At 51.6% G+C, this 10,953-nt stretch overlaps 1 protein-coding gene across 1 annotated transcript; it reads left to right on the top strand.

Annotated features, from left to right (window-relative positions):
* Positions 1 to 81: 81 nt before the first annotated feature.
* Positions 82 to 5,766, top strand: Irf2bp2 (interferon regulatory factor 2 binding protein 2). Its single transcript, NM_001400996.1, is given in 2 exon segments — positions 82 to 1,628; positions 2,198 to 5,766. Coding segments are annotated over 2 exon segments (1,716 nt in total). The 5' UTR covers positions 82 to 628; the 3' UTR covers positions 2,914 to 5,766.
* Positions 5,767 to 10,953: the final 5,187 nt, after the last annotated feature.

Genomic DNA, 10,953 nt, shown 5'->3' with positions numbered 1-10,953 from the left:
GGGCGGGCGCACGGGGCCGCGCGCGCCAGGGAGGGAGGGGGCCGCGCAGGCGCCGTGTGGAGCTGTCGAAGAATCAAGTCTGTAGAAGTGGAGCGGCCGCAGCGGTAGCAGCAACAGCGGCGGCGCAGGAGCTGAGGCGCAGTGGGTGCTGTGCAGCGGCTGCGCCGGGGCCTGGGACCGAGCTGCACGCTGCTGCGCGCGGCATGCCCCGCCGCTCCGGCTGAGCTGCCCCGACGGCTGCTCCGCGTCCCCCGTCCCTCGCGTGGCTCTGCGCCCCCGGCGCCACCGCGACCTGCTGCGCTCGCGGCCCGTCTTTGCCCCGGTCTGGAGGCCCGAGCCCGCGGCCCCGGCCGAGCCGCCGCCCCCGCGCGCGCCGCGCCGCCCCGCCGCCCGTGGGGACCTGCAGCCGCGCCCCGCCGCGCGCCCGCCGCCCCTCGTGCCCCGGGGGCGCCGCGCGGGCGCCGCGCCGGCTCGGGCTCTGCCGCCGCCGCCTCCTCGCCTGCGGCCGCCGCCGCCGCTAGTCGCGCAGACGCGGGCTTGGGCTGGCCGGCGCGCGCGCGCGGGGTCCGCGGGGGGCGGCGGCGTCCCCTCACCCGGCTCCTCCTGCGGCGCGGCGGGCTGTGCGGACATGGCCGCGGCTGTAGCGGTGGCGGCCGCCTCTCGGCGCCAGTCGTGCTATCTGTGTGACCTGCCCCGCATGCCTTGGGCCATGATCTGGGACTTCACGGAGCCCGTGTGCCGCGGCTGCGTCAACTACGAGGGCGCCGACCGCGTGGAGTTCGTCATCGAGACGGCGCGCCAGCTGAAGCGTGCTCACGGCTGCTTCCAGGAGGGTCGCTCCCCGACCGGCGCACAGCCCGCATCCGCTAAGCCACCGCCACTGTCGGCCAAGGACCTCCTGCTGCAGCCGCCGCCGCAGCTGGGCCACGCGGGCGCAGAGGCCGCGCGCGCTCAGGCCATGGAGCGCTACCCGCTGGCGCCGGATCGTGCCCCGCGCCTGGCCTCGGAGTTCAGCACGCGTGCGGGTGCAGGCCTCCCACAGTCTGCCGCGTCGCAGCCCTCGCCGGCGAACGGCATCCTGGTGCCCAACGGCTTCTCCAAGCTGGAGGAGCCGCCCGAGCTGAATCGCCAGAGCCCGAACCCTCGGCGTGCACACGCCGTTCCGCCCACCCTGGTGCCTCTGGTGAATGGCTCCGCCGCTCTGGGGCTGAGCGGCCGTGCTGCGGCCACACTGGCCGCGGTGAGTGGAACACCGGGCCTGGGAGCTCAGCCTGCGGAGTTGGGCACCCACAAACGCCCGGCGTCTGTGTCGAGCGCGGCGGCTGAGCACGAGGCGCGCGAGCAGAGCAAGGAGAAAGCGCAGCCCGCGCACCGGAGCCCGGCCGACAGCTTATCCGGCACGACTGGGGCGAGCGAGCTGAGCGCCGAGAGTGCAGGCAAAGGCCGCGCGCCCGGGGAGCAGGACTGGGCCAGCAGGCCTAAGACGGTGCGGGACACGCTCCTGGCGCTGCACCACCAGCACGGCCACTCGGGGCCCTTCGAGAGCAAGTTCAAGAAAGAGCCAGCCCTGACTGCAGCAGGCAGGTTGTTGGGTTTCGAGGCCAACGGGGCCAACGGGTCTAAAGCAGGTAGGGGCGGCTGAGGGACAAGGGGAGAAGGGGTGGAGGGCGTGGAGTTAGAAGCAGCGCTTGCGCTCCCGCCCACCTGTGTGTGTGTGGTGGGGGGGAATCCATTCTTCCATGCACTAAGGTTTTGCCTTAGTCCAGAAACAACAAACAGCCAACTTCCTGGTCGGCCTGAGGCTGAACCAGAGCTTAGTGGCAACGTGGTTCCTCTGCTGAACCAGCACAACAGGGATGAGTCAGAACTGGTTGATAGGCAGCGACACGGGGTTTTCCTTTCCCAGCACATTCTTGGATGGAAGCGTGAGGGCAGCAGTCACCCTTTAACCTGTCTGTTAAATGCAGTCACATGAGCTAGTTTGAGGTTGGAGCCTTTCAGGCAAACTCCTATGACTTGGCTTACCTTGGAAATGGTGTGCAGGCTCAGAGCCCCTTACTAGGGGAAACGTTTGAAGCTGCCTGCAGAACTTGTGTACTAGGTGTGTTTTTGGAAATGAGAGGTGTGTGTCTCTTTTGGGGTGGGGGGGTACATGTCCCATTAATTTTCCTTTTCTTCCATACCTGCCTCTTTCCAGTTGCAAGGACAGCAAGGAAAAGGAAGCCTTCTCCAGAACCGGAAGGGGAAGTTGGGCCCCCTAAGATCAATGGAGAGGCACAGCCTTGGCTGTCCACTTCCACAGAAGGGCTCAAGATCCCCATCACCCCTACATCCTCTTTTGTGTCTCCACCACCCCCTACTGCCTCTCCTCATTCCAACCGGACCACACCACCTGAAGCGGCCCAGAACGGCCAGTCCCCAATGGCAGCCCTGATTTTAGTAGCAGACAATGCCGGGGGCAGTCACGCCTCGAAAGATACCACCCAGGTTCACTCCACCACCCGGAGGAACAGCAGCAGCCCGCCCTCTCCCTCCTCAATGAACCAAAGAAGGCTTGGCCCCAGAGAGGTGGGGGGCCAGGCCACCGGCAGCACTGGAGGACTGGAGCCGGTGCACCCCGCCAGCCTCCCAGACTCCTCTCTCGCAGCCAGCGCCCCCCTGTGCTGCACCCTCTGCCACGAGCGGCTGGAGGATACCCACTTTGTGCAGTGCCCATCCGTACCTTCGCACAAGTTCTGTTTCCCTTGCTCCAGACAAAGCATTAAACAGCAGGGCGCTAGCGGAGAGGTCTATTGTCCAAGCGGGGAGAAGTGTCCTCTGGTGGGCTCCAACGTTCCCTGGGCCTTCATGCAAGGAGAGATTGCTACTATCCTCGCCGGAGATGTGAAAGTGAAGAAGGAGAGAGACTCGTGACTTTCCGTGCTCAGAAAAGCCCACGCTTACCTTTAACTCAAACTTGTTGAACTGTATATAGATCTCCATACATACATAAATATATATATATAAATATATATATCCAAGACAAGGGAAATGTAGACTTCATAAACATGGCTGTATAATTTTGATTTTTTTGAATACATTGTGTTTCTATATTTTTTTTTTTTGACGACAAAAGGTATGTACTTTAAGGCATTTTCTTCTTTTGTTAACGTTGTTAGGCTGTCTGTGCTTGACTCTTCGGGTGACAGTTGCTGTTTTGTGGAGGCTGCTACTTGGCTGCTTTTATTTTTTTGTTTTGTTATTTTTCTGTTTTTGGTTTTTTGTTTTTGTTTTTTTTTTGTTAAGAGCACTTGGCAAACAAATGCTTCTAGCCGTATCTGTATGCACTTATTTTAAAAAAAAGAAAAAAAGCCAAATACATTTTTTTCTGACATTGTAAGACTGCCTTACCGTCTGTCATTTCTCCTCGGCGCTGGCCTCTCTCAGGCTGGAGGCCAGTCGGTGGAGGAGAAAGGAAGTGAGAGGAAGAGGACACCTGTCAGAAGGGCATGGCCCCCGGGAAATGTCACCCACCCAGCAGGGCCCTCTCAGAGGGAGGGAGAAATGGGGTTTGAGTCTTGTCAACGGTTCAGCTCTTGCAATATTGGTGGTCAGAGGTGCTGCTGGAAGGTTTGCAACATTGTGTGTTTGGGGTTTGGTTTTTTAATCAAAGGCTAGCCAGCCGGTGGCTGTTGGCTCTGCCCACGTGACCGGTTGTAAGCTTTCAGTGCGGTGTGCTCCTCCTTGGTTGCCCCCACGGGTAGTTCCAGCTGTAGAAGTAGTTGTGAGGGTGATGTGGAAATCGCTCGGCAATGCCGCTTCCTCCAGCACAGCCCGGCTCTGCAGTGCCGCCATTGGCCTTCCTGAAAAATTCTGGGGCTCCTTAACTATCGCAGGCCTGGCGGACCCGTGGGATCGGACTCCTGTCTGTTGCGTGTTTTCTTCTGTCTAGTTCTTGCCTGCGTGTTGTCCTCGTTGTGACGAGTGCATACTTAACTGCTGTGTATACGTTGACAGTTACAGCCCTGGGTGCTGCCGCGGGGAAGGACCCGTGTGGGCATGTCAGTGGTGGGGCCCAGAGTGGGTAGAGGAAGCCTGCAGTTTTCCCTTAGGTGTGTCTGAAATAGCTAAGAGAATAACTGTCTTGGAAAAGAGAGAGAGAGAGAGGAGAGAGAACCCAGTAAGAGCTACATACATGAAGGGTTTTTACATAAGCAAGCCCCACCTCTTAACTATTTTTAGAAACCTCGTGTAAACTAGTTTCATTTGGTCACTGTTTTGCCTTAGTGAAGTGATGTTTTTTTAATGTAAACAACAACAGATCCTTAGCTATCAGTAGTGGTGCCCCTAAGTAATGCTGGTTTTTGTGGGGTTTTTTTTTTTTTCTTTCCCTCCTTCCGTGCAGTTTTGATTTAATGTCAGCAGGAACACTAACCCCCCAAACCCTGATGTGTGCAGGTGTTTGCAACTTGGCCTTGTAGGCTCAATCATGACTTCTACGTCTACGGTTCGTGTGTGGTTCACAGCCTGGCTTCTATTTTAATTTGAAAATAGAGATTATCACCAACTTGACATTTTTTTTTTAGTTACTTTGTTTTTGGGTTTCTTTTTTTTTTTTTTTTTTTACATTTTTTTGTTTTTAACTTTTTTTTTTTTTTCAAAGATGGTTCCTTCAGTAGTCAAGTTACGCACACTTGACACTGCACCAAATACAGTGTTTCTTGTCGGGTTTTTCTTGAGTGCACCTCCATCCTCCAGGTTTCTTGTTACCAGTCGTGCTGTTACAGACAGGCTTGCAGGATAGACCGGTTGGTCCTTACTGTGACTCAGGTCCGACTGGTCTCTCTGTGGCAGAGTCCGTTCCACCTGCCCGTAAAGACATTTGTGAAGGGCCCAACTGTTATGGTCTATACTATAAAATGTTTCTCAGCACTTTTATTATAAACTGGAATTTGGCCTCGTAGATGGTTACAGCTAGATTAGTCATTTGACCTAATTTGCCGTGGCTGTCTGTAATCTCAACACAGATAAGGTCTCCAAAAAAACAAGAAATAAAAAAAGAATCACCCCGCAGAATGGGAGAAGTCTGTCCAGCTGCAGAAACGGCCACCTGTGGTTTCTCTGCTAGTAGCAAGGAGGCCAGCCTGACCTGTTCTGTAAGGGCTGTAGTTGTAGGTTAAGGGTGGGCTTCAGAAGGCTTGCAGCTAAAGCGTTGTCCTGGAGGGGGTGAGGGTGGGGGGGGGGGGTCTTTCTCTGGCCTACTCTGAAACCACCGTTCACACGGGAAACCTGGGTTAGTCTTTTGTCCTCAGTGACACAGAGGATGTAGTCCACAGCTAGGTAGAAATGTCAGGTTCCCAACACTACTCCAGCTGTGACTTTGATGCTTGGGGGATGGGGTCGTCAGGCTATTTTCTCTGCTTTAACAGTTCATAGAATTTAACAGATAAGAGTTAGTGTCTTTCATGTGGCCTCACTCTGGAGTTATGAGAACATACACACGGTTTACAGCTTTTCAATATACCTTTCCCTGGCCATCAAGTATTTTGAAAGTGTGCCACCTTTTAACCTTTGCGCTTTATTTTTTTTTTCTTTTTTTAAAGTTGAAGGTGATAATTTTTCTATATATGATGAAACTCAATGTCTACTGAAATAAGTGTAACCTTAGCTATCCACGTTATATTTTAAAACCACGCTATGGAGATATTACCCGAGTTCTGTCATTTCGTCAGATTTACAGTACCTTCCCCCCCCCCCTTTTAGCATTAAATAAAAATAAAATTGGGAGCACTGAACGTTTTCCAAGGCTTTTTTTTCTTTCTTTTTTAAATTTTTTTAAACCAAGCTCAGGGTGGCTGTTGTGGTAATGGCTAGACTGAAGGGGTGTCTGGGGTTAGGGTTTTCAGGAGACTACAAAGGGCAGGTCTGGTAGGTAGGAGCCAGGAGGGAAGGGCAGAGGAAGGGACACAGATAGGATCCTCTGGGAAGTACTTGTCTGCTTTGCAGCTGGCCTCAGAGCCACTCAGCAGGAATGGGTTGGAAGGAGCAGAAGGCTGGGACACTGAGATGCCTTTCCTGACCTGGATCAGTTCTTTAAGGAGTTTTGTGAGATAACCCAACTCTTGACCTATTGACAAGTACACTGATGGTGGGAGGCGGGGTTTACTTTCAGGAAAGCTGTGGAAAGAGGGCCAAGGGAGAGGCTTGTTTAGGTGTGAATCCCCAGGAGTTTTTTTAACGGGTGCTTATCCCCACACAGAAGGGGGTGGGGGTGGTTGTTTTGTTTTTGTTTTTGTTTATCTCTTGACCTGTGGTGGGGAAGACTCCTGTGACAGCTGTGAAATTTAGGAAGAGTTGAAGGCTAGAAATACAGTTATAGTATGTTTTCAGATGACATCAGCCACGTCTTTGGGGGCGGTGTGCTGTGACTTGGGGGGAGGCTACTCCATAGATATATTTAGGGTTTTTTTTTCATTAGTAGTCCACTGAATGCATTTTTCAAAAAGCAATTAATGACCCTTTCACTTAACAAGGAATAGGCTAAACTTAGCTTTGGTTTTCTTGGAAATGGTAGATTATTATTTTTGTGTGTATGTGACACAATGTCTCTTGCAGAAGTCACTTTAAAAAAATATCTTAAGCACCTTCCAAAGATAAGTGATTACATCCAGTTCTTCAGTTAAGTAAACTAGGTTCTTGATGTGGAGAGGAAAGGGTTAAAAAAATTGGGGAATCCTAGTTTTGAGACAAGTCTTCCAGTGCTCCGTGTTTTTGCACGTGATTTATAGATCATCTTATTTGATGAGTGAAACGCCCACCTTCCTGATTTCTCATGGAATCCTCCAGCAGAAACGTTTGGGTAGCCACCGCTGGTCTTAGGTCACCCTCACCTGCTTGCCTTCTGTTCCTAGGAAGCCAGAAGACATTTTTCTCCTTGGTCACAGACCAAGGTCAGATGCTCAGTGAATAGAGTCATGTTTATTTTGTCACCTAGGGTTCTAGATGCAGCCCATGGTTAACTCCTTAAGGGCCACGGCTTAGGCCCATGCTATCAGAATTAAGTAGAAGCAGAGATAAAAAGTTCCCAGACTGTCAGTCATACAGGTCCCTCCTTCCTGTTTTCAAGGAGCAGTCTGCATCTTCACCCCACCTGAATCTCTCTCTCTCTCTCTCTCTCTCTCTCTCTCTCTCTCTCTCTCTCTCTCTCTCACACACACACACACACACACACACACACAACACACACACACACACACACTATGTAAGAGACTGGAAGTTGGAGATGCTGGAGTTTATGGATTACTACTGGATACCTCTGAAATTCCCAGCTAAGTGCATACTGGGGGTATCACATTTCCCCCTGCTGATCATTATTAAGACTGAAGACCATCAGTGGTAGAGTGCTTGCCTAACATGCATGAGGCCCTGGGTTTAGTCCCCAGGACTAAAACACCTCTGTCTTGTGCTTTTTAACCCAGCAGTGTCACCTGCCCCCATGGCAGTCCTATGGTCAGGGTTCGTGTGTTCAAATCACAACATGGTGCCCTCTTGGTTGGACATCAATTTAAAACTGTCCATCTGACAAAAATGGTATTTTTTAAGGCCAAAGGACCATAGAGACATATTGGTTCCTAATTATTTAGACATGGTACCATAAAGACTGTTGGGTTTTTTTGTTTGTTTGTTTTTTGAGACAGTTTCATTGTATAGCCTGAAACCTGCCTTGCTGATAAGTCTGGCTTCAACTCAAAAGTGATCTGCTGCCTCCTGCTCCCTGAATTCTGGGACTAAAGGCACGAGACACCACACCTGGCTTAAAAAGTGACCTTTTATTTTGAATGAAAGCCTGTAGAATGACTGTTGGCATGGTATACGTTTCTTCTATGATACCGCCTTACATATGTCTGGGAAAAGACAGGCTGGCCCTCTATAATACACACTAGCTCGGAAATCAAACAACATCGAGATCCTTGGAAACACCTCTAGATAGATAGATCCGGAGACTGAGATGACAGGATTCCCAGTGAGAATTTAGAGCATAGGGTGCTAGCTGGCCTTTGAATGGGGCTGTAGAACTCAGACGGTAAAACACACAGTAAATCCTTCATGATGAGCTAAGACATCCTGTGTAGGGTAATACCGCCACATTTGAATATTTCTAAATATAGTGTACATTTTGTGCAAAATAACTTGTTACATAATCTGGAGATCTTACCCCTTAGCCACTCTTACTTAGCAATTAGTGATTCTAAGGAAGTCATCAGTATCATTAACAGTTCAGATGCTCACCAGGGGACAGGGACCAGGCACAGATGAGTCAGGCTTTACTGGATGAGCATGGAGGCAACAACCTTAGCAGACAGATATTTAGGTCACTGCAGATTTCTCTGCCACTTAGCAAACATCTTCCCTGCCGCAGCTCAGCGTCTTCTGAACTGTATGTTTGTGGTGGCAGCGTCTCCAGGAAAACAAAACAGAGACAGCATTTCAGCACAGCTAAGGGTCTTGATTTATCTTAATGTTTGTTGGTTGGTTTTGGTTATTTATTTATTTATTTATTTATTATTTATTTATTTATTTATTTATTTATTTATTTATTTATTTATTTTTAGAGATAGGATTTTTTTGTAGCCCTGGCTGTCCTGGAACTCTGTTGCAGAACAGACTGGCCTTGAACTCCCCAGTGCAGGGATTAAAGTTGTGCACGACCACTGCCCAGCTTTTGTTGTTTTTTTAAGTGAGACACAAGTTATGTTCTCTTATGATTTTTAAGTATACTATCAAGAGATCTGCAGAACATAGGAAGGACTGCTGGGATCCACCTGAGTTATAACCTTCTAGCCAGCCATCTTGGATTGAGTTGCTATCGGGTGGGGGACAGGGGTTGAGCGGGTGAGGGAAAGAAGGCAGCTCAGGGTTGAGGGAGCGCTCCACCCAGGCTGTTACCCCATTTTGTTATTTGTGCTGCCAACAGCAATTCAATTAGCCTTTTGGGCGATAAAAGATAAAGATTTATTGTACCCCATATACAACTGAAATCAGAATTTCACAGCCGGGTCACAGTCGTTAAGAGTCTGTTCTAATAAGCACCATATGGGTGTCTGCACATTCTTTTAACACCCCCAACCAGGCACCTCAAACTACAGCCTAATTTAGATCCACTTGTGAGGTTAGGGTCAAAGCCACTGGGTAAAAGGCCCCTTCTCTTGGCCAAAGGCACAGTGGACAGGTTGGTCCACAGAGGCTCCCCCTACCTACCATGATTGTGGGAAATAGAGGCTAACTCCACACACGGGAGAACAGAGTGTCCTAGAATTTGTATATCGAGCCATGCCGCTTTCTGACCTAGGAACACAGACGGGCATGCGCACAATACATGCATTGTGCAGCAGCACACAACGGCCATGCTTTGGCTGAGCATCAAAGCGGCTGAGTCCTGCCGCATCTGCGCACAATCGCGAGCCCCTGTCGCACCAGGCGGGGTCAGGCTAGGGCTCTTCCTTTTCCCCCTTTTAACTCTGCGTGGCAGTTTGGTAGTGAGGCGTATTTTAGTCCAGCCAGTCCCAGTCGCTGTTACAGAAAGAAGCGGGTCAGCCCCACGAGGAACACATGTAACTTGCCTCGTGGAGTGGGCTTCCTATTCCCTCTCATCCAGGACCGCAGATGGGCACGTGGAGGCGCCGGTGTGCCCACTACGCGCACACCCTACCCTGTCCCACTCTGTGCCTTCTCCACGAGCCTCCACCACTTGCCCGGTACACTGGACTCCACTCTGCCCCACGCCCCGCCCCGCCCCACTCCGCAATCCTTGCCTCAATCCACCGACCATTTCCCGACTAGGCAGGCCCCTCTCCATCCTGTGCGTCCCGCCCCACTGCACGGGCGGCGCCCCGCGCCAGCTGCGGCGCTAAAATTAGCGTCCCGCGCGTGAGTTGGCGCCCGCAGGAATGCGCGCGCAGGCCGGGGCTGCGCGTGCTGCACCAAATAAAGTCAAAGGCTCGTCTGGCGAGGGGGGCGCTGGCGCCTGGGGCCCCGAGGGTCACACGCGCGGCTGCTTGAAGCCGCCAGCGGGTGCTGGGGGGGGGGGGGGGATTTACGAAGTTTACAGAAGCCTCCGGACAAAAGCTGCCCAAATGTCACTCCGTTTTTGGAAGCCAGCGTGCCGGGGTTTTAGGGCCGTAGCTATAATAAGCCAAATGTTTCATGCTGGTGCAGTAAACATACGTGTCAAAGGGACGTCAGTGTGAGCAGAGAGCATACGCGTGCTGGACCACGTTCAAAGTGCAATTGAGAAGCAATCCTCAGGACACCTCCATGCCGAAGCTCCCAAGTCTGATCAGGCGCTGTATCAGCTGGCTGTCCACTTAGGCAAAAGTTAATGTAGATGCAGTTTAAGGTGAGAATAAGTGTTTGAGGTGCTACCAGTTAACTTCACTTTTTTTTCTGAATTATTCAGCTTAACTCTCTGCAGTACTGGGGGGGGGGGGCGGAGAGAAACAAAAATAAGCTCCGTGCCATTATTATTATTTTTTTTTTTTAAAAATAACACTCTGTCGAGTGTGGTGGCGGATGCCTGGAATCCCAGCACTGTGTAGGCAGAGGGGTCATAAGTTCAAGACCACATAGTGAATTCCTGTCTCAGAAGGAATAAGGAGGGTGTGTGTGATGACATTTCTCTCTGAGCAGTCTTGGAGCAGACTGTGCCTATCCCGGGGAGATAGGGACCTCCCTCATCCAGGCCTGAGTGACATAACAGCTTCCATTGCTTAAACAGGAATTGCAGCACGTGGATGGGAGTTTTGTGTGTCCTCACAACCTGCCCAAAGACTTCCCTCACACGCTGAGAGCAATTGTGATGGAAATCAAAGCACTGTGTCCACATTTTATCAAGGAAACTTGAAGGCTTCCTGGTTCAAACTTCTGAGAGAACTTTCCTGTTCTTTCTCTGAGGCTGTTCTCCTGGGGACAGGGGAA

Source organism: Rattus norvegicus, chromosome 19, assembly GCF_021556685.1.
Source record: "Rattus norvegicus strain SHRSP/BbbUtx chromosome 19, alternate assembly SHRSP_T2T, whole genome shotgun sequence".
Classification (NCBI taxonomy): domain Eukaryota; kingdom Metazoa; phylum Chordata; class Mammalia; order Rodentia; family Muridae; genus Rattus; species Rattus norvegicus.
This window is presented reverse-complemented; position numbering and strand designations above follow the sequence as displayed.